The sequence below is a fragment of the Stegodyphus dumicola genome, chromosome 8, assembly GCF_044657685.1.
Source record: "Stegodyphus dumicola isolate Sdum_Otavi_A_Nest chromosome 8, ASM4465768v1".
Lineage (NCBI taxonomy): Eukaryota > Metazoa > Arthropoda > Arachnida > Araneae > Eresidae > Stegodyphus > Stegodyphus dumicola.
The window spans coordinates 89,534,841-89,559,669 of NC_140775.1; the positions used below are offsets into that span (position 1 = coordinate 89,534,841).

The following is a 24,829-nucleotide window of genomic DNA, read 5'->3' on the forward strand; positions in this document are numbered from 1 at the left end:
ATATTTTATTTGAAATATAATATTTATATATTTGCTGTAAAACATATTGAAAATTCAGTGCAGTTTTAAAGAAAACCACATTCACAAATATTAAGAAAACAGGTAAGTTTATATAATAGTTTATTGTGAAATAAAAATTAGTTATTTTGCTCTTAGTATGAAGACCCACCCTTTTTATTTAACTGACATTGGATTCAAATAATTCCATTATCTGTTAGAAAATAACTGCATCCTGTATTACGACTTTCAGAAGATGACCTTGTAAAGAGGTCACTTTCTAAAATAGACCCTGTATTTCTGAGAATGTAAATAAGTAATGGCAGTGGCAACTGCGAAAGGGGGGAATTGGACAGTTCTGTATCTCCCATTCTACTGAGCTAATTGACAAAATTTAAATTGCATTTTTCATATCTCGAAAGCACGACTTAAAATGTATATGAGATTTATATATAGCATTGTTCTAACATAGGTATTTTGACACAAAATCGGACTTTTTCTGAAATAACATACCAATTTTTTTCCATGTTTTGATTCTATGACTCAAATTATATTAAATTTAATTAAAGATATTAAATTTGTAAAATTAGGTGTGAAATTTACAGAAAAAGCAACTCTTTCCTACATTTTCACATTGTGCATGAGAAGAAAAAAGTTACAGCTTTCCTACTTTCAAATAATTTTAGCAAAGTGTCTAAACCACATTTGATGTTTTATCGCTTTCAACAAATATGCCAAATTTCAAAATGCACCAGTATATAAATTCATGTATATCTTCGGAAATTTTAAATAAAAAACTAATTTTTCGCAGGTATGCTTAGAAATACATCTACTTTCAGATGATGGTAAAAATTTTATAGATTTTTAATTCATTTTTTTTAAAACTTTAAAAAAATTATTTAAAAATACAAATTTTAAAAATAAATCGTAAAAAATGGGTAAATTTATTTGGAATGAACTTAAATTTCGAAATGTAAAAGGAAGAATTAAATAAGTTTAATAAAAAAAAGATTATAGCAAATTCATTTAACAAGGAGGAGTTAAAATCTTGAGAGATAATTTTTTTAAAACTACATGTGCGATTTTTACAAAATTTGGCGGTTTGCCATAATTTAAGTCTTAGAATCAAAATAGGAAAAAAATTGGCATGTCATTTCAGAAAGAGCCCAATTTTTGTCAAAATACCTATATTAGAATAATGCTATATATAAATCTAATACATATCCTAAGTCACGTTTTCGAGACATGAAAAACGCAAGTTGAATTTTGTCAATCGGCCCAGTAGAACGGGAGATATAGAACTGTCTCCCCCTTTTTTTTGCGCAGTGTACATTTGTTACATTTTTAATTTCTTTCAAAGCAGTATTCATGGTTCTGTTGCTTGTATTGCTTGCATGTTTGTTGTAGAAGTATGTGAAATTTAAAAATTATTATATACCAAAAATATAACTAGATTCAGATATTCATTTTTAACATGCCTGAAATTTATTATTCTGTTCAGAATAATTTGAAAAAAAATATCTAATAAATATTAGAAATCAAAAGTTATGCAAGATCAAAATAGTAATGGTCATCTCGTCTAAAGCATTTAAATCAACAAAAACAGGTATTGGCTTTATTGTAAAAGGCCTTTTTGAAGAGCAGATAAAACAGGAAAAAAAGAATCATGGGAGAAAGCAGCGGACGAAATGGCACTATTTTGAGCTGGGAATGAAAAGAGAAAGCACAAAAAGGTACTATTGTGCCCATTAGCGACCATTTTTTTCTTCTGAGCTCTGTAATTTTGCTTTTTGTATGACTGAATGCCCATTCAATAATATAATTTGTGAAAAAGCATAAAATAATTAAAACATTAAGTAGAATTGTCTGTATAAGATATTTTATTAAGTCATTAAGAAAAAGTGATAATTGGTTATTAACATTTTCATGGAGAAATAGGTATTCTTCTGAAATAACATACCAATTTTTAGATTAGAAAAGTAGAAATACTAAGTTCAATTGGGATATAAATTTTCCTTCTTAAAACAAACTGTTTATTTAATGAAAACGTAATCGAAAATAGTTTTAGAGCTGTGAAATAAATTTAAGAGAAAAAATAATTATTTTTTAGAATTCATTTGTACATGAAGAATTGGAAATTGCAGCAGAATTCATCATTATAAAATCAGTTGAATGTAAACAAAAGCAATAAATGTTTCATTTATACTAAATGGAACTCCCCTTTTATAAAAGCTCTGAAAACAGAATATTCTTATAATTTGCATTTGGTGAAGTAACGTAAACTTTGAAGACATTGTTGTATACAATATAAGTGTGTGCTTGTTATTTTATGAAATGAAGTATCTGGAGCTCATTAAACACCTTTTAAAATTTTAACAAATTATTTTAGGGAATATCAATATGTGCATGCTTTTTTTATGAAGTATGCAAAACTCATACGAATATAATTATTTTTTGGTAAAATTAAGGATTGCGAAATTTATTTTAATATAAATATAATACTGTATGTACAGAACGTTGAAATAGATGGTCTATAATCACATCTTTATTCCTCTTATTTTTCTATTATAATAACCATAAATTTTTTTTTAAAAAAAAGAGAACTAATAGTATTTAGTTTATAATAAGCTAATTAGAGTATTTTAAAAATGTGATCTGTGAATTTTTTTTTTTTTTTTTCTTTCTCCTTTAGTTTTTCTTATGAGAGTTATCCACTTTCTTTAGCCTGATATATCATCTATTTATTTTAAGTACTTTTCTAAAATGTGACAAAATTGTGTAAGCATAAACCATTTGATTGCAAAGTTATGTAAAACTTGGGTTCAGTATTAAAAAAAAAAAAAAAAAAAAAAATCACAATATCAATAAATTATAAAAGCCATGCTTAAATTTAAATTTTGTATATATTATGCACATATGTATCATAAAATTGAAGCATTTTGTAAGAGAAGATCCCCCCCCCCATATAATTTTGCACAGAATGTATTGTTACATTCCATTGAACGACTTTCTCCAACGATACTGAGAAACATTTTATGTCTGTTTCTAAAAACCGATCAAGTATATTTTTAAATGGGAAACTAAAACTGCAGAACGCAAGAACTATAGTAAGGGCTGTCTTACTGCAGATATTAAAAGCTCCAGTTATCTGAACTGTTTGATCTTCTCTCAAACCTAATATTGAAAATTAAACTTATTTATTCATTTATGTGTTCGCAATTTTTCGAACCTTTGCTAATAGCCAAATGGTGAAGACAGTTGAATACTAATAGTTTAGTTTAGGTTTGAATATAAGTGAACAGCCTAGCTGCATCATAGGTGTTTTGAAAGCTTTCTTCCATGTGCAAAGGGAACACAAGCCAATTTCCCTTAAAAAGCCTTTCATGAAACTATCCCTCGTTTGCTTTGGAATGTTCAAATAGGCTAACTATTTTTGACTGAACTCAGAAAAATAAATGTTTTGTTTTATGCAAAAAAGTATACTGTTTAATTTTTATTCCTGGGGGAGGGAGAAGTTTATGTTTATTTTTGACTGAGCCAGCCATATGAACAAAAATTAATATTTTTTTTAGTTGAAGTAGAAATAGGTTGTGCATTTTGGTAAATAAAAAGAATTTTACATTTCAATTTTTCCACAGAATATCTGTTTTGTATTTTATTTTACAGAGATTAAAATCTTTAAATTTCATAGCTGTAAAACCGTAGATGAAAAAACATTCTGTGAATAAAAAAATAATGGTCTCATGTGAGCATAACAATAAATGAATTAGCAAACTTGTTGCCCAGACTGTGATCAGATCATTCCAGATATTCAAAGTTCTATTAAAAAGCTTATTTCTACTTTAAAGTAATTTCTTATATGATTTCTAATATTTGCCTTTTTAAGCATGTCTATTGATCCATAAACATTCTTGAGAAAATATAGCTGAGTAAATATGAATGTAATTGTGAACTGTTCTGCACAATTTTATTTAAAAATTCTTTACCATTATTTTTTTTTTTTTTTTTTTTTTTTTCAAATTTCAAAACTTTTACCAATTCTATCCTTCAAAAATAATTTCGTATTATTACACTGAATAATAAAATAATAAAATTTAAGATTGCAATGAATTATGGGAAATAATCTTAATTCAGTGAAGTATGAAATCAATATATACATGCTTAACTATTCTAATCAAAGAAAAACGAAATTTTTTTTAATACTGAAAACTAACTTATGTATGTAAATACTTATAAAACTTTATTTTTTTATTAGGTAACTACTCTAAAAGTAACACTGACTGAAAATATTATATGAAAAAGTGTACAATACCTCTATATAAATATAATACAGTCAAAAGTCGTTAATTCGGACACCCATAATTCGGAATGATCTATAATCCGGACCTCAAAGCTAAAAACTTTCTGCGCATGCTCCGCGTTGACACATGTGCATAGGCGTTTACGCGTGCGCGTAAGACCTCTTACGACTGCGCATTTGCGTGTGCGCAAGCGCAGAATACGTTTTCACGTGCGCGTTTTATGTATAACGGACGGTGTAAGCTAAAATTATCTAATTATCTATTTCAGTTAATGTTGTTGATTGTGTTGTTCCTTAATTTTCGAATTGGATCCGGCTTATTATTTTTTGCAGACTGTAAGAGCAATACTAAACAAGTAAACTTGAACTTTCGATTATGTCAAATAGAATTTTTGATTCTGGAGCTGCCAAAGGATCGTACAAAACAAAAGTATGTTTAGATGTCCATCAAACAAAAAGTGGAATTGCTGCAAAAAATGGATAAAGACATGAAGAATGTGACAGAAGAGAGGTTAGTGAAAACGAAAAAATTTCGATTGACAAGTTAGTCAGTATTCTCGGCACAGCAATTAACAGGACTTGAACAGCAGAACTTTGTAAGTGAACAAAAAATGATGTCTGTTTATAGAATTAAAGAGAAAGTATTATCACATGAAACGAAGCAACTAAAACAACTTACATTGAAAGAAATGTTTAATAAAATAAACAAATAAATATTAAGCTTTTTTTTTTTTTTTTTTTTTTTTTTTTTTTTTTTTTTTTTTTTTTGTAAATTTTGATACCCTTTAGATCATAATTGTTCTTTATTTCATAAATTATGGTTTCATATTTTTAATTTTAGAATTTCTGCATGCTATCTTACACGATTTAAACTGATGATCTATAATCCGGAAAAATCGATAATCCGGAATCGCCAAAGTCCCGACAAGTCCGGATTAACGACTTTTCACTGTAATTGGAAAAATATGTTCAATTTTCCAACTGCAAGTACAAAACTCATGTTCTTATAATACATCAAGAGCACCAGTGGCTGAGCGGTAAAATAGCTGAATACTGGTAACTTGGTCTGGGTTTAGAATTCTAGCACATGGGTATTTTCAAGGTTTTCCCATCTGTAACATGTGTATGAGCTATTTCATATAGAAAGTCCTCAATGAAGGCATCCCTCATTTTAAGCAGATAGCCCTCAGTTGCTTTATTATAATTAAGTTAAATAAGATAAAATAAGCATCAAGAGCATTAGACTGTTGTTTCTATTTTTATCAGTTTAGAAGTATTATTTTTGTAGAAGGAAGAAATTTGAAAAATAAATCCGTGTGCTAGCTAGGGTTCAAACCAGAGACTTTCTAGATGCTACAAGCAGAACAGCACACTGTAAAATTGTTGTATGGGAGAAATTCTTTAAACTGTTATTATTTCAATTATATGTATATATATATATATATATATATATATATATTGGGTTAATTTAAAAACTGTGAATCTAGGGGCTAATAAAACCATAAGAATCAATCCATCAAAACCCAATTTTTTTCCCTAAAATTCATTAAAATTTGTTGTTTGATTTAGTAGTTACTAAAATGTATTATTCGATTCCAGATCTTACTTAAATTCTTGGGTAATTTAGAGTACATCTTATCAGTGTGGTTTGAGATATAATGGCGATACTAAAGAGCATTAAAATTTTATATTGTGGAACATGAATTGTATGTTCAAAAAGGTAAAATAAACAAATCTTCAATAGATGATCATAGTTGGGCATTAAATCACAATTTTGATTTTAGTTCTGCCAAAATTATTCATAAAGCTTTTTCAGTTGGTGAATTGGATTTTCGTGAAGTTTTTCACATTTCAAAAATTTATCTCCTTTAATAGACTTCTTTAATTCGATTTTAGAATTATAAAATCGTAATATCCCATGTTTTCCTCAACAGATGGCACTATGTTCATTTTCACTTTGCTTCACCCATTGCTGGTTGCACCACTTTAATTTATTACCCACTAAAGAAGAGGACTTGGGCCTAGTCATCATCAAAATCAATAGAGTTTTATTTAAAATTTATAACAAAGTTCCCCCCCCCCTTTTTTATCTTCCTAATTTTAAATATATTCAGTAATAATTTTTTCTCTCTTTGATATATGTAATTTAAAATTTTTTGCATTGATTCTGCAATAAGCTAAAATTAAGTTAATTGTATGGATTGTAAAACTTTAAACTGTGTTAGAATCTATCTAATACACTGACTACCAATAAGTATTTGGACACCTGTGATAGAAAAGAAAAACTATATTCAAAATCAATAGTTGGTAGAGCCTCCACGAGAGGTAATTACAGCATGGACCCTCTGGGGCATACTTTCCACAAGTCTTTGTCTTTTTCCACAGTCTTTTTGGTATTTTCTTCCATTCAGCTTGGAGAAGACATAGAAGTTCCTTCACCGATTTTGCACGGATAGTGCACCCCTTAATTCGGCGATGCAACTCGTCCCAGAGGTTCTCGTTAGGGTTCAGGTCTGGACTCTGAGCAGGCCAGTCCATTCAATGAACTCCGTTGGCACCATACCAAGCCTTGGTTAACGTCAAAACATGACAACTGGCATTATCGTCCTGAAAGTAACAGGTGTCCAACCCGTAAAACTGCCACAATGTAGGAAGCACATTGTCATCCAAAATAGTGCAGTAGGCATCGGAGTTGAGCTTACCATGAATAGGGACCAAGGGTCCCAGCCCATACCAGGAGAAACACCCCCAGACCATAATTCCACCTCCGCCGAACTTGACTGTTGGCACAATGCATTCTGGCAGGAGACGTTCTCCAGGTAGACGCAAGACCCAGACCCTGCCATCAGAACGGTAAAGGGTGAACCTTGATTTGTCACTCCAAAGAACCCGTTTCCACTGATCTATGGTCCAATTTGGATGTGCTTTGCACCACATTAACCGAGTAGCGCGGTTGGGCTTTGTGATCAAAGGCTTATGGGTAGCAGCACGACCATGAAAACCAAGCACATGTGCTTCCTTACGGATGGTATGCATTGAAACAATATTCCCGGATGCCTGTTGAAACTCCTCACGGATGAGGGCTATCGGTTGGGTGCGGTTCTTCCGAATTTCTCTGAAGAGCACTCGTCGGTCTCTATCCTCCAGTTTCATTGGTCTGCCAATTCGGGGGCACATTCCGACAATCACCGCTCACCTTCCACTTCTTAATCACATAGGCCACTGTCGATATTGGGTACTTCAGATCGCTAGATATGTCCCTTAAGGATCGGCCACATTTGTGATGCCTGATAATTATACCTTTCTCGAAATCAGAGAGCTCCGAACTGTGAGGCAGCTTGCATGCGATGCTGTTTCCTACACGATATACACCGGCGGAGTCCGTGACGTACCTTGGGATCGCAGATATCGTCATTTGCATAGGTGTCCAAATACTTATTGGTATTCAGTGTAGTTGAATATATAAAACCTTTGAATATTGATAGTTTATTCCAAATTTGATTCTTGGTATCTGAATAAGTTAGCTGTATTGGATTTTCATTTTATTATTATTATTCAGTAATGTGCATGCAAGTCAGTTCATCATAAAACATCCTTCAGTAAGGTACCTTTTTAAATCAAATAGCTCCCATTTGCTTTACTGAGGTAGATTATTACTATTTGCCTATTCAAGCAGAATATAATGAAATGTTTCTGGTATAAATGCACATAATTGTAAGATCATAAGTAAGTATATTGCATGTATCAAACTAATTTTGCATTTCAGATTATTTCTGATGACATTGCAGAATTGAATCGTAATCACACAACAACAGTTGCCAAGATTGCTGAGCACAAGAGAAAACTTTTAGAGTTACAGCATAGAGTTCTTAAAGTTTTAGTTCACCAAGAAGTTATAAGGAAAATGGGTTATGCTATTCAAGCAGATGAGGAACAATTACGAATTAAATTAGAAGCTATTCAAGCAGAACTTAGTGCACCTACTCAGTTTAAGGTATTGAAATATATCTTGGAATAAAAGTATCAAATCTATTTTTTTTTTTAACTCTAAAAAGTTCCTGCAAAAAACTTGAATGATGCAATTAATAAAATTCATCTAAAAAGTTCCTGCAAAAAACTTGAATGATGCAATTAATAAAATTCATAATGTAAGTTCATTATTCTGTGGTGTTATTATTTTCACTAAATGTAAGTATATGTTGTTAATTTCATAGGGTCATTTAAAAGAACTCACATCACAGATTCGGATGCAGAATTATCAAACATCAACATTTGAGGGAGAGCGATATAGTATGGATGAAGTTTCTAGAGAAGAAATAAAAGAAGTAATAATTTTATATTTTATGTGAATAATATTTTTATTGAAAGGCTTAGCTGATTTCTCTTTTTCTGTCACTCGTACACACACATACCCAAAAAGGAAAAGAAAAGGAACAAAAAGATTGTCTTTTAAGAAAAAAGTAAAACTAGTAAAATTTGTGCAAATTATTTGCATGAAAATTCTTTATTCATCATTTATAATATGTCTATTTCATCCTATATATCATCATGTTATTATTGAGTTCCTTTTTTAATAATAATAAATGGAAATGGTAAAAAATAATGAACATTAGTTTTAAATTGCCAAGTATCAGAATTATTCAGCAACAAAAACATGAAAGCAGATGAAACTAGTGAGATTTAAACCAACATTTATATCGCAATAATATAATCAGAAATAAAATAATGTACCTAATATAGGTGCCTTGAACACCATTGTTGTTTTCTGCATGCTTCCTAATTTAATTTCAAACATTAATCATTCATTATACAATAAAGTGTGTTTTGTGCAGTATAATTAATCTTCATCAATGATGGATAAAGATGTCTTTCCTAATTCTACCACTTTTCATTGCATAGATAAAGAGAAAAAAGAATTTTAATGCAGAAATAATACATGATAATTTTAAAAAAAATTAAGACAAAATCAGTACCAAGTACCTAAGCATATTTAAAACAGAAAAAAAAAAAAAAAAAAAAATTAAGAATGAATTTAGATTTCATGGAGCAAAAATTATATTGCTTTGAAAATGATTCAGCTGCTGCTGCCAATGGAATCATAAAATGTCCAGTGCCATCAATTTCTTCAAAAAATCTGAAAATAAATTGAAGCTGTTGCATTTAATTTTCAGTTTGCTCTCTTTTACACACTCTTGTAAAAAATATATGTATAATAAAAAAGTGTAATAAATGTAATGAAAATGTGTTGGAACAACCAAATGCCAAGAAACTAAAAATGCAATTTTTGCTTTCAAATTTCAAATCCTCATTCTAAAGTCATTTTTGTCATTATTTTAAAATTTTAATGATATTAAATATTAATTCCTAGTTAATATATGTATGTAGGTAAATCTCTTAATTCATATTAATCAGAAGATCAAAATAAAATATTGAAATCTCTTTTCCCGTTCCTCATTTTAATCCAAACGGGCGGTACCCCAGGATTATTACTTTCAAAATGACATTTTGCATTGTTTCACTGTAAATGCCCATTTCAAATTCTTTTTCAAATTGTTGCCACCAAATATTATCGCCCTGTGTTATATTTAAAGAAATTAAATAATGAAGAATCTGTATGAATGTATGTTTCTCGCATTGGAATAAAAAAGACAGTACTTTGAGCCATCAGTTTTGAATAATATAATCCTCCACACGAACACCCAAATTTCGAATTTTTTCTATTTTCCATTTCATATTTTGTAAAACTGTAAGGAATTTTTGACTAACAAACTCAACGATTTCAAAGCAAGCAATGGCAACACTGTACGGAAAATAGCATTTTTATCTCCACCGCAGGAGACTGTCTATTTCTTCTCATGTGCCCCCCCCCCCAAAAAAATAGACCACATGAGAGGAAATTCTAAAGGTATGCTATATTTAAATATTTTGTGATATTTATTTATATTTGCTGTTGAACTGAATTTTATTTTAAAATGTTAAAAAAAAAAACACCCCTTTGGGCATAATATAAAATCTGAAAGCTTTCAGGTCCCCTCCCCAGGTATTAAAATCTTGCTTTACAAAATAATTGCTTCAGCTAAAAAAGCTTCTAAATTTAACAAAATATCTGAAAACAAACAATCCATTATCTAATTATTCATAATAGCTGTCTTCAATACTTAGTAATTGTTTCTTAATTTTAATCCAGAAGGGAAGAATCATTTATAAGAAATTCATTCAAATCTAGATATAATTATTGCTAAGTCAAACTTTGTCAAATCGTTATTCTGAATGTTAGTATGTCAGATCTTTAAAATAAAAGCTATACTGCTTGATTCCTAAAAACCATTCAACTTCTTTTTAGTGTAGTTAAAAACAATTTTTTATAAGAAATTCATTCAAATCTAGATATAATTATTGCTAAGTCAAACTTTGTCAAATCATTATCCTAAATGCTGGTATGTCAGATCTTTAAAATAAAAGCTATACTGCTTGATTCCCAAAAATCATTCAACTTCTTTTTAGTGTAGTTAAAAAAAAAAAAAAATTTTTTTTAACATCACTTATTCTTTCAGTTCACTAAAAATAATTCATTAATACTTCCTATTACTTCCTATTGTTAATTTTGTAAATTTGTGTACACCTTTGCCAAGATTTGCAAGAGCAGATAATATCATTTTATCATTCTGCTTTACTGCATTGTTTATAATTTAACACGTATTTCTGTGCACTAAATATATAGGCATTTTAATTTTTCCTTTGCATTTTAACCATACTTGTGCTGTATTTTCTTTTTCCTCCTGAAGTTGATAATATTTTTCTGCCTAGTTCAATCATGTTTTCCTTTAATGAGTTGTTGCGGAGAAATCTTCCATTTGAGTAAGCAAAACCAGTTATTGCAAAATTTTCTTCTGATGTACAGAAAATTATTAATCTTTAGTCATTATTGACAGTGTAATTCTTCTGAAGTTGATAATCTGTCCTAAACTTTCTCTAAATCAGACACTTTGTTTCCCAAAATAATTAGTTTTGTCATATATGAAGATTAATGAGAAATCCTCTCGGTATACTATTATTGCTAATACTGTTTTAATTCCAAATTATAAAGAAAAACGATCTTAATTTTGGACTCTATGTGCAAGTAAAAGCTCTCTGTCTCTCTCTCTCTTCCTATCGTGGATCTTTGAAAGTTATAATTCCTATAAAATTAAAACTTAATCAGAGTACTATTTAGTTAATTCATTGAGTTACACATTTAAAGTTACTGCATAAATCACTTTTTTAATACACTTTATGAAGATTTAGCTGTCCTTGTGTGCATCAATTCTGTTTCTTTAGAAAATGATAACTCTGAAGGTAAATTCTCTTCAAATGTGTCAAATTATAGATTCCCTTTCCTTTTTATCCCATGGGATAGTTGACTTTAATATTACCCCAAAGCCTTAATTTTAAGTTTGGAGTATTATCTGGTTTGGACTCAAATTCGATTTTGTGGTGGTTTCAAATAGTTAACAGTATCTTTTGAACAATGGCAGGTAGCTGAATCCAGCTGATGAAAAGATTCAAAATTTTCTTTTGTGCATTGAATTTCATTAAAAAAAAAAAAAAAAAAAAGACTGGTTTAGAAATGTTTACAATCTTTATTTATTGCGTGCTATACCCTTCCATTTCTTGTGAATTTTTCTTTAAGTATTATCCTGAAATGTACGTGGATAGAGTTAGAAAATATTGAATTATAACATTTAATGCCATCTCTGAGATTAAAATCAAATATAACATTCGAATCATCATCAGTGCAAAGTTTTAACCCAATTCCAATTAAATATAATCCCTTGTTTTCTGAACTACCTTAAACGTATGCTTTTCATTTTAGAAATTTTAAATACATATCTGTCTTTATTTAATGAATACTTGTTTCTGATATCTGTAGTTTTTGAGCAGCTTGATGAATCAAAATGCCTTGTTTCTTAACAAACTTTAGTCATTTCCATGATTTTTTTTTGGAGGGGGGGGGTAGAATCTTTTTTTCCAAAATTTTGATTTTTGTCACCATATTCATGCTTTTCATACAGTTTTAAAATGCAGTCATTTTTTTTCTTCCATAATTTGACTATTTTTGTGTTGCTTAAATGTAGTAATTTTGGTTCTTTCTTATCACACTTCTAAAAACATACTATTTTGTTCTTAATGACTTTCATTAAGTGAGCTGCCATTTTATACGAGGGCTATCCAGAAAGTAGATTACGTTTTGGAATAAAAAAATAAACAAAGTATAGGAAACAAATTTTATTATATACAGATGAAAGCCACACTCAAATACTACTTTTCTACATAGTCACCGTACAAATTAAGGCATTTATCGTAGCGATGTACGAGCTTGGAAATTCCTTCGTCGAAAAATTCGGCCGCCTGCGCCTTCAACCACTTCGTTACCTCTTCTTGCCTTCCATCTTGCACAAAACTTGTGGTAACCAAGCTTTTCGCTGATGATTTCGTGCAACAAACTTTGCGAAATTTGTGGAAAACTCAAAGAAAGTTCCGTTATTGTGAAATTTCGATTTTCACGGACTTTAGCATCGACTTTTTCGAGAAGTTCGGCGGTCACATATGCTGGGTCTCCCACTTCGATCTTCGTCGTGAACATTGGTTCGGCCATTTTGAAATCTTATGACCCACTCCACCTTCAGTGATAATGTTGTCCCCATACACTTCACGAAGCTGCCGATAGATTTCTATCGGTTTACAGTTTTTTGCAGTCAGAAACCTTATTACTGAGCGCAGCTCGCGGGATTTTCAATTAACGCAGACATTTCAAACCGTCACAGTATCTGAACGGAGCACAGCACGAACCTCTCACTAGCACGGCTAGATGCAGACTGAGCTGCGCAACGCTCTGACCCCAAGATGGCCGCGCTAGCCCCACCCCTAGCGGACACAGACGGAAACGTAATCTACTTCCTGGATGGCCCTCGTAAATTTATAAATACAGTACAAAGTCCAAAACCCAGACGTCCATTATCCGGAATGATCTAAAATACAGACCTCAAAACCATTTTTCTCATAGGTTTTATTGCATGCGCATTTGATTCCCCCCTCTGTGCATAATAAAACATCTGCAGAATCCCGATTCTTAATTTCACTTCGGTACTAAATAAAATAACTTGTTATTAAAGAAACAATCATTTTAGCAAAAACTTGTACGATCAGTAAATTGGCTCCGTTGCTGCGTATCTGCATTGGCACACATTTCAAACCGAAACATTCCACATAGATTCACCATTCACCTGATGCCAACATGGCGAATCTTTATTTATTATACTTTCCTTTCGTCAACGCATGTTTATCAACACATGACAACTTGAGTAATAACTCATGTAGCAATGCCTAAAATTTTTTTTTATGTTAGTAATTGAATAATAAAGGAGTATGGTAACCTTTTATGTTGACATTACGCTTGACGATAATTACAGATTTAAGTTAAATGTGCTAAAAAGTGTTGATGACGAAAACTTTAACAAATTTTTTTATATGCTAAAAATAGATTTTTTAATGATACTCATAGGCCAAAAGACTACATTTAAGGCTATTTGAATTAAGAATAACTGATTTATTACTCGCATAAACCCAGAACCAATGCCAGTGCTTGTATGGCTGCACTGCGCGGCAGAATTTAGGACCGACAGAGACTGCATCAGGCGGTAAGATATCTAGCGCTGGCCCTCAATAAGGCTTAAGTGTATGTGGGAATTTATTTATTCAGAACTCTGATAAGCCTTAAGTATGTGCAAGAAACAGACATAAGTATAATAAATAACTAAATTAATACAATTCAGGCTTAATTGTCTCAGTGCACGATAGAAGCAAGATAAAATTTACCGGAACAACTTGTCATTAGTCTCCAAGCTCATGATGCATAGCCAAATATGTATATAATGAATGATAGTTAAATTTGATGATGATAGTCCCTAATTTTAAAGGTTTTCGGAAGTTGCAAAGGAAAGGTGAAATTTTCCAATTAATGGATTTGTAAAGAAATTTGGAGAAGCGGTAATAAATGGAGATGATATAAAAGAAGTTTTTCATGGTGATGACGACAATGCTTCTCAATCCTCAATAAATTAATGAATGGCGAAATCTGTAGTATGGTTTTAGATCCAGAAGAAAGTGATGGAGAAGTTACTGAAAACGAAAAAATTTCCATTGACAAGTTAGTCGGAATGCAGTTACAGGACTTCAACAATGTAACTAAACAAGAGATTATGTCTGTCTACAGAATTAAAGAGAAAGTATGAGCACAAAAAAAAACAAAACAACTTAAATTGAAAGAAATGCTTAATAAGGTAAACAAATAAATATTAGGCTTTTTTTTTTTTTTTTTTTTTTTTAATTTTGTTACCCTTTAGATGATAAATAATTCATTATTTCATAAATCACAATTTCATATTTTTAATTTTGTAATTTCTACATGTCATCTTACTAGATTTAAACCAATTATCTAATATCCGGAAAAATCCCAAATCCGGAATGAACGAAGTCCTGACGAGTCCAGATTTTGGAGTTTGTACTGTAGCTCTGAAGTTTGATTCAAATCATTATTGTTTTAAAGGAAATAAGTTACTGTTATCTTTACAACTTGAAGAAAAATTTGTATAGCTATCTTTATTGGCTCATGCTTAGGTAATATAATTTCTTCACTAAGGTCACACTTTAGCAAGAGAAAATTTAACTTATGACATACCAAAATGAAATCATTATATTTTATTATTGTTTTGTTTTAAACTTAAATCATTTGATCTTAATTTGCACAACTGGCATTAAATTAAAATTTAAAACTGTAATATGTTAGAAATCTTTTCTATTTACTTACTATGCAAGCAAATTACTGCCATTTCTACAAAACAAAAAATAGCTTCTTCATTATCTGTTTTGTGAAGCAAAATTGCTTTCATTTTTGATAAAGCATATGAAAGTATTCCCTTTGCCATAACAGATGGCAATCTTTTCTCCCTTTCTTTTCATCATCAAATTCATTATATTCATTCATTGAAGATTTTTTTTTCCATCAGTTGAATTTATGATGCAGTTGTTAAAGACTGTATATTATATCTGAATTATAGCCATTTAGATGTTCAACGCCAGTGTGTTTTATTATCAAATGTTTGAATCTTTCATTTCTGGTCAGGCTTGGTTTTGTAACTCTTTTTTTTTTTTTTTCCAGTAGTATGGCAAAAGTTTAATATTAGTAAGTTAAATTTCTTTGAAACCATTAGCATTAATTATCATTTATAACTTTAGTCTTTCCTTTCATTGTTTTTATATACAGTATCTTATAAATTTGTTTTAAATCTCATTTGTCTTTAATCAATTGCATTTTGTGTTTTATAATGTTGGAATAGTGTATTGTTGGTAAATAATTTATGGACATGATAAACAGTGCTTGTGCCATCATTTAAAATGCATTGATTTTATTAAAATTAATGTCAAGTAACTAATGAATTTTGTTGCTGAATGAAATTAGTATGTATGTGTTGTATTGTTTGCAAAAATAAATATATGTATTGTTTACAAAATGAGTATGCACTGACCAGCCAAAACATTATGACCATACCCCACATTTTTCAATGAACTTATCTGGATGACCTGGAGGGCACATAATTTAGTGAGAATAGTATTTAACTGCTGTTGGAGAAGGTAAGAAATCATTTTTGCAGTTACTTTCGCAAGGGATGGGAAAGGCTGCTGATCTAAGTAAATTTGGTAGAGGGCAGATTGTAATGGCCTGAAGACTCGGAACGAGTATCTCTGAAACTGCATGACTGGTAGGTTTGTCACTATCTGCCATTAATATTTATGCAAAGTGGATAACTGATGGTGAAACCAGCAGTAGATGCCAATGTTTTGGATGTCCACACATCATCAGAGGGGGAAAAAAAAAAAAAAAACTCAAAGAGCGCTTGGTACAGCAAAATTGGTGCCAGACAGTGGTTTGGCTGACAGCCTAATACAGCGCAGGTCCATGTGCAAGTGTTTAGGAACACACAGTTTAGCAGACACTGTTGGATATGGGACTGTGCAGAAGATGTCCCACTCATATGCTTCTGTTGACTAAGCATCATTATCAACTATGCCTTCAGTGATCCTGAGAAGATTGAAACTGGACCATGGATAAGTGGAAGAAAGTTGCCTGGTTGGATGAACCATGATTTCTCATTCATCATGCCAATGGTCATGTCAGGGTACACCATATTACAGGCAAACTCCCCACCCATACAACAGGTTATATACGGGTGGATGGTGGCAGTATTATGCTTTGGGGGACGGACTTTCTCATGGGGCTGTGGAATCCTTAGTTGTTTTAGAATAGACCATGAAAGTTGTGGACTATCTGAACATAATTGCAGATCAGTTGCACCCTTACATAGCGTCTGTCTTCCCAACTGGAAATGATCATCCAGCAGAACAGTGCTCCATGTCACAAGGCTTGAATTGTGTTGGAGTGGTTCGAGGAGCGTAAGCACAAGTTCTAATTAATGGCCAGGCCACCTAACTCTCTGGATCTTAAGCACATTTGGGTTGTCATGGAGCAGCAAGCTCAAAACTCAAACACCACCATGTCTTAATATCTTGACTTTGCTTGAATAGCTGCTTAGGTATTTGGTTTTTACCAAATGTCTAAGCAGTGTTGGTAGATGACTGCCTCCAGTCATCTTTCAAGAATGTGTGGCATCCATGCCAAGGTGAGTTGTAGCTGTTTTGCAGGCTAAAGTTCGTACATTGCATTATTGAGTAAGTGGTTATAATGTTTTGGCTGTTCAGTGGATATATTCATTGCATTTCAATTAATGAGTTCCTTTTGTTTTAGCAATTGCTGGCACAACAAGAAGGTATAGCACTTCTAATTAATATTATAAAGGAAGATACTGCTGATCTGAAAACAATTGAAGAAATCATGAAAGAAGAAACAAGTAGAAGGCGATGAGTTTATTTAAAAATAAATAAAAGAAGAAAAATCTTAACCAATAGCTATAAAATAGAGATTCTCATTTGTATATGTTTCCTAGCTGAGATTTCATGAAGACTAGTGCCTTTAAATCCATATTATTCCTACTATGGTGGTGAAAATTAATTACACCTATGTCTGTGAAATAACACACGTTGTAAATAAATTGTTTACTTTGTTTTGTAAAAGAATGAAAGATACAGAATGAAATTTAATGTAGATAATTAAATATATTCAGATGCATTATGTTGCATCCTGGTCAACTTTTTTACAACTGTTCCTTTCATTGAAGCGATTTTGAAAATGTTAGTAATCCAATGGCAAATTTACACATTTGATTGCACTGCTGGGAATCTTTTATCTGTTACTTGATAAATTATTGAACACATTTGTGCTTTGTTGGTTTTAAAAATGTGATACTGATATGGAATAATATGGAACTTATCATGAAATGTAAATTATTGAAAAATAACAAAATACTGAAGAATAAATATATATGACTGAACATTTTGCATATGTAGCTGCAGAAATCTGGTTGGTTTTCTTTAAAAAAATTAATTTTTATTTATTTTCTATATCTCAAAATTTCATCAAATATTTATATGTATTTGACGCATAAGCATTAACTCCTTAATTTGAGCATATAAAAATTTGAATCTTAAAGAGTAATTACTATATTGCTTTGACTTTAAATCATACTTTTTATTCAAATTTTTAAGACATAAAATTATGGTGTGTCTTAAATTCAAAGTTATTTTTTCAAATTTTAAAATCTCGCATGTGACTTAAATTCAAAGTAATAAAATATTTAAATCCCTAACATTTTTATATATAAATGCATTTAAAAAACAAAGGCAATGTGAAATAAATTTAATGAGCTGAAAGTTTTTATTATAAAATCATTTTATAAAGTGTCGTTCTAAAATTTGATAAAATTGGAGCAAACTTTTTGTCTTGTTTTCATCCAAAATCATTAAAAATATATGTATGAAAAGTGGATGATGTTTCATTACATTGAGAAAATTACCTTTTAAGATGCATCAGCTAAATCAAACCAAAATCAAGTGAAGATTGTTTGACACGATCGCAGATTTGTTTTCGAATTTGTGAATATATTTAATATATATAGTAATGATATTACTAACAGTTAATTTAAATTAATTGTAGAAGCATTTAAAAATAGGAAAATTCCAAACTAAAAACCATTAAATATTAATTTTAGTAAAATTTGCTTTCTGTTGGAAATTTTTCATATATAATTTTATTTCAATTTTGTTTTTTTAAATTTTTTCTTCATTTAGTTCTTATTAAGCTTTGATTAATCTGGCTGTTTTTTTATTTGTATATTATATGTTTTTCACAGACATGCTACTTTCTAATGTACTTCATGTTTTATCATTAAACATTTTTATAAATATTTGCCATTGTGATTAATGTTATATGCATACAAAGATTATCCTTTAGTCCTTTCTCTCTTCCCCCCCCCAATAAATATACAAAACTTTCTCTGTATGAAGCAATATTTTAGTGGAATGCAGTATATTTGGAATGACAATAGCTGACATTTAATAGGTTTTCAAAAAACAGAAACAAAAAACCTAAGTTGAAAATCTTCCTTCATATATCTAATTCACCAGTGACCAAATAGCTAAAGCTGCAAAACACTTTACATTGATCCTGGGTTTTGTACTTAATGAAATCATTAGTTAGATGAGATTTTTTGGTTTTCTCTATATATAAAAATTTTTTTAGTATTTTTTGTATAAAAATTATTTTCTAATTTCATCTCATCTGAAAAAAATAGCTTTATAGTGCTTTTTTGTAATTAACATCTTTATGACTTCAACAGCTCTTAGGATTTATTATAGAAACATCCAGCAACTGACTAGCAACCTAGGATCAGGTTGTCATGTCTGCTTTCACCTAAAGGATGCAGATCTGTAATGGTACATTGCTGTAATTTTCCTGAGTTGCCAACTCTTTTGAATTCAGACCATACTCTCACTAACCCAATTTATAACATCTTTCTCTTATTCTTAAAATTTCTTACAATTTTTATGTAACTTGGCTTAATACTTCATTGTTTGTATCCCCCCCCCAAAAAAAAATTGTCTTCTGGAAGTGTTTGACTTTTCTCTAGAGTATATATAAAAGAAAACCAATGTTGTATTATCAGTGAGACATTATGGCCTGCTTCTGCTTTGTGCATGACAGCACATGTATCCAAAAATATCATGTTCCAGTTTTCCAATGAGCATCAAGTACCACTGCAGATCATCTGCTATACATTAGCTAATAAAGCACAAAGCAAGATTGAGGTTGTTATTTCATTCATCTCACCGCTGAGCTTTGTGAGCTACATGTGCTTTTGAGAAAGCATACGCAAAAACACAAGAACAAAGTGAGTTGTATTGGGGGGGGGAGGATTAATTTTTTTCTGTGGAAACAAAGGACCAAAAAGTTATTTTCTGCATTAATAACCTTTTGGTTTTTTCTGCCTTTTTACTGGAACACAACCTGCCACTGAATGCATTGCATCATATTGCAGCTTTATTTAGAAAAAAGTTTTCTGATATCGAAATCGCTAAAAAAAATGCTCAAGTGCAAGGAAAAAAATTGCTGTAATTGTTAAAGAAATGTGCACAAAAAATAAATCTTCAGTTACTGATAGCATTAAAATAGTGCCATTTTGCCTGTCTGTGAATGGAAGGGATAATACAGAGATAAAACTGTATCAAATTGTTTCGTTCTTTAATCCAGAGTCTTCAGAAATTGAGTGTTGTGTCCTCACTTTAGAACGAGATTTAACAGGCTTTAATGTAGCACAGCTAATTAATAAAACTTTAAAAAAAAAAATACAATTCCTCTGGATAATCACTTAGCACTCGGTGTCGACATTGGACTAGTAATGGTAGGATGGAAGACTGGTGTTGCAAGTATGTTAATAAAACAAAAACATAGATTTCCAAACTATGGCTGCTCCTGTCACCTCTTAAATTTAGCAACTGAAAAGGGAGCATCTTCTTTGCCAATAAGTGTGAATGAGTACATTATTGATATTTATTATTATCTTGGAAAGAATTTTGAAAGGAAGAAAAATTTTAAATAATTCCAACAGGTGCATAATATTGAAATAAGAAAAACATTGAAATATGTATGTTCATGCTGGTTCTCTTTAGAGAAATGTTATCTAGAATCCTCGACTAAGGGTTTTCCGAAACAAATATTACAAGCAAACTGAGGGATTAGATATGGGAAGCCTCCTCAGTCCCATTCTGGTTGATATTTATAATGCATTCTTATGAATCAAAATTGTTTGAAATTTTAAATTTCCCAGTATGTTTCTGCTACGTAGACGATACTTTTACCCTGTTTGAAGGTAATAAAAATGATTTAGATAAAGTTCTTTCAACAATGAATTCCATTGATCCTGCTAATCAGTTCACTTTTGAACTTGAGATGCAATTCTTTTCTGTTCCTTTTTTTTTTTTTAATAAATAAAAAAAAAAAAAAAAAAAAAGCACCATTTCTTTCAGCTTCCTTAAAGGCTAAGAGGGAACTTGTAGGAAACTGGCCATTTGTCATCAACCCCAATAAACTGCCAAGTCACTTTATTGGGTTAAAGGGGAGTTTTAATATATAGAGAGAATTCTTACAGGAAATTTCAAGTGATAGATTATTTTGACTGCAGAACTTTACAAATAGCTTGGTATTTAAAGAGTTAAATGCATAATTTAACTAAAGTGTATATGTTATTAGATAATACAAAGTACCAAGAATTAGCTTTTAATGCCCTCCTGCAAATATGTCCAATTATGAGATCAAACATTTTGAAAATGTAAATTTTCAAACTTGATAGTAAAATTTTGCTGAGTAAGTGTATAAACATTACCAATTGATAAAGTATACTGTGCTGGTACAGTGACTAAGTTAGTGACAGCTGCATTAAAAATAATGTTTACAAGGACCATGCCAAGAAGGATTCTGTGATGTTATCTCAAATACTTTTTCAGGTATGGATAACAAACGTTGGTAGATCTAACGTTTGTTGTTGTAGTTTATTAACTTTAAGAAATATTTGTATGAGTTGCATAAAACTTGTCTTATCCAGATTTGGCACTATGCAAACAGGCTGGCTGCATGTTTGGTTTTCATGATTTTTCCCCATGTGTAACTTGATATCCTTAAATGTGTTCATCATTTAAATTTATGTTCAAGTAATTATGTAAACTGGTGTTGAGCTGTATATTATGTAAACATTATAGTCAGGTAATTATGTTAATGGATATGAGTTATATTTTCAAAAATCACTTTGAAACTGCTATGTATTTTAAAGATTGAAATAAATTAACAGGAAATGTAAAAGCTGGCATTACCGGCTAAACACAGTTTATCAGTTGCCCAAAAAATTATTCTGTTACAATTTTTCTCCCTATAGTATTTTTAATCTTTATATTTATTTGAACAAAATGTGCTTCACATTTTAATTTTCATGTCTACATATCTGAAATTGAGCACTTTATTTTGCCTCTGATGTAAAAGAATGTCATCTAAACCACTTGATTGTCTGAATTTTTTATGTCAAAGTATATTTATTATTTATATCTACCTTCAAAGAGCTCCACCAGTGGTTAAGATCACTGAATACTGAAAGTTTGGCACCATGCAAACAGGCTGGCTGCATGTTTGGTTTTCATGATTTTTCCCCATGTGTAACTTGAATACAAGCCACTTTAGAAAGTCCTTTGCAAAGGCATCCCTCTTCTTAGAGAGATATCCCTTGCATGTTTTACCATATTCAAAGAACCTAATCATCCACTTTCGAAGAAAATTATGTCCTTCCTTAATAGACATTTCTGTTATTGTATTGTGTTACCTAAAATTTTTGTCACAGTTAGAAAGAAGGCTTAGTAAGAGATTAGCCACTTATTATTTCAGAAGCAAAGAATAGATAAGATTCTAAGAAACATTTACTAGATAATATTCTAAAAGACTGTTATCAGTTTTCTAAATATGCCTTGTCTTATGATGAACTGCTGTCAGAAGTTGAGTGCACTGCAGTAAATTATTCATAATTTATTCATTAGTTATATATTGATTTGACTCTTAAGTTTTACAAGAAAGTACTCAACAATTATATATTCATGATGAGTATAAAAAAATTAAGGGGGAATCTACAGAACCTGTCACTTATTAAATTCAGTGGTTAGTAAAATCAGCTTCTTAAAACGTTCAAATTTCTAGGAACACAAACTTTGATTTGTAAATTTTGATAAAATTTCTTTTCAAAGCTTTTAGAATTAATGGGTAATATGGGATGCAGTCTGCAGTGACTTTGTTGTAAGTTTTGCATTGATATTTCAAATCTCCAATCAATGGATCCAACTCAGCACAGGGCAATCTCTACAGAAGGGCAATTTACAGCCTGGAAAGCAGTTAGAGAGTACTGACGAGCAGCAGCATGTTTCCCTGTGCATTCTAAACATTCTGAATTGTATTGAGGTCCAGAGAATGACACTAACTATTGCATACAAGTATTAACTTTGTTCATTAAATACTGTCTATTAGTCCTGTTTTAGATGAGCGCATTGTCCCTCAAATGAAAATTTGAATCCACTACTGCAACATAATCTTTTTGAATGGTTCAAGAACTTGTGCGAATATCTTTCTGTTGTCACAGTGCTTCCTCTGAACACGTACGTACAAGTCTGCTTGATATCTCCAAGAAAAATCTGGCCTTACCATCACGCAGTGGCTAATCGCACCACCGGTGCGAATAGCTAAAAGGCTATTCACACCACCTATATTCCCACGTGCGCATGAACGGCTTAAGTACTAGCCTTTTACGCCGAAACTTGCTGAACGTTATAACATTCTTATATTTTCATCACTTTTTAGTATACACACATGTTTATAGGTTTAAATGCCATATTTCATAATCAAATTCATTTATGAAATAAAACCTTATAAAATCTGATAAATCATTTGTGTGTGCAAATTTTTAAATCTAAATCTCTTACATTAAATTATTCTGTCTTTTAAATTACATCCCATTATTTATTTCAATTTAATTCATTAATGTGGATTTACTAATATTTCAAACTTCTTTGAAATACTTTTTGTGTCCTTTTCAGTAGTATATCCATAAAAAGAAGTTGTGAAGTATATCCATAAAAATATAAACAGGCATACAAAATTTTAATAACCAGTATTATATGATTAATTATTCATTTAATAGTTGATTTAATCGCTTTTAACTTATTTCATGTCTAAATTTTCTATACAGAAATCCTCTGTTTAATTTTTACTATCTTTTCTCAAACAATTTTCAGAGGATATGATTTAAAGTCTTGATTGTACAAAACACATCTTTAAAGCTAAATGTAGTCTAATAAGTACAAAAAATTTAAACAAGATTTTGTTCCCCCTCCCCAAATCAGTCATTCAAACTATTCCAACCGTTCAGGAAAACGATAAACATTGTGAACATAAAAATCTGCCTCTTTTTATATATATTTTAATAAAAGGATATGTGTTCCTTCCTTTAATATATAAAAGAAAAGAACCCATTTTCCTTTCTAAACTTTTTAAAGTCGCCAACGCTTAAAAGATGATAAACTACACCAAGGTAGTAACCCGCCTTTTAAAAAAAAGATTCACTACAACTCTTGGTCCGTTCTTTTCGATTGGGTTCAAATGACGGATCCGAAAACTCAATGCGCATGCGTGGTTAATGTTGGTGCGAATCAAGGTCCGTTTCTACGGATCTTGGGTGCGAATAGCTCAAGCGGCTAATCGCACCACTGGTGCGAATAGCATCGGCCCTTACCATCATGGGGCCGTGATTAACCCTTAGCCTGTCGAGTTATTTTCTACAAATACCTTTAAAACTGTCACTAATTTTGTACCGAGCTTCCCTTAAAATGTCGGGAAAATAACCCTAAACCTCTGAAAAATGACAACTACTGCTATTGTTATTTCTTTCCCCTCCCTGAATACTAGATCAAGGGTTCCGACTGTAAGTAAGATGGATTACTACCATAAATATTAGTACCTGTAGATGTGAGTTGTCAAGAAAGTTGCAAATGACTATAATAGCTTCTCCGTGATGACCGTCCGAATGCCGCAGGGTACAGGTGCGAATACTATCTTAAAGGTTTTTCTTTCCTAAAAGACTCTTGTTTTGAAATAACTTGATTTTAAAATTTACCCGCTTTTCTTTTATTATTATTTTTCATGTTTAATCTAAGTTACCTAAATCTCTGGGTCATTGATTATCATCAGAATTTCAATGCAGATTGGTTAAACTGCTATTAATAAAATCCATATTAAAAAATATCTGGTGCAATATTCATTCCTTCTGTGAGATTGCTGAAATATTTGAAAAGCAATGTTTAGTTCGATTGCATTTGATATTATTTCTGATTTTCCATGTTTTTGTCATAAATTAGAAATGCATTTACATGCAGATAATAATTATTTTAAATTTCTTTTTACTTAAATATTACCTATAATTTAAGATATTTAGCATAATATTTGAATAATTACTATGA

The 24,829-nt window shown here is 30.8% G+C and overlaps 1 protein-coding gene across 2 annotated transcripts in view; it reads left to right on the forward strand.

Annotated features, from left to right (window-relative positions):
- Nup54 (nuclear pore complex protein Nup54) overlaps positions 1 to 17,781 on the forward strand; it is a 56,369-nt gene extending 38,588 nt beyond the window's left edge. For both annotated transcript variants that reach the window (XM_035370683.2, XM_035370682.2), the window contains exons 9-11: positions 8,064 to 8,291; positions 8,512 to 8,622; positions 17,139 to 17,781. In XM_035370683.2, coding sequence (XP_035226574.1) covers positions 8,064 to 8,291; positions 8,512 to 8,622; positions 17,139 to 17,255 — 456 coding nt within the window. In that variant the 3' untranslated portion in view covers positions 17,256 to 17,781. The remainder of the gene's footprint in view (positions 1 to 8,063; positions 8,292 to 8,511; positions 8,623 to 17,138) is intronic.
- Positions 17,782 to 24,829: the final 7,048 nt, after the last annotated feature.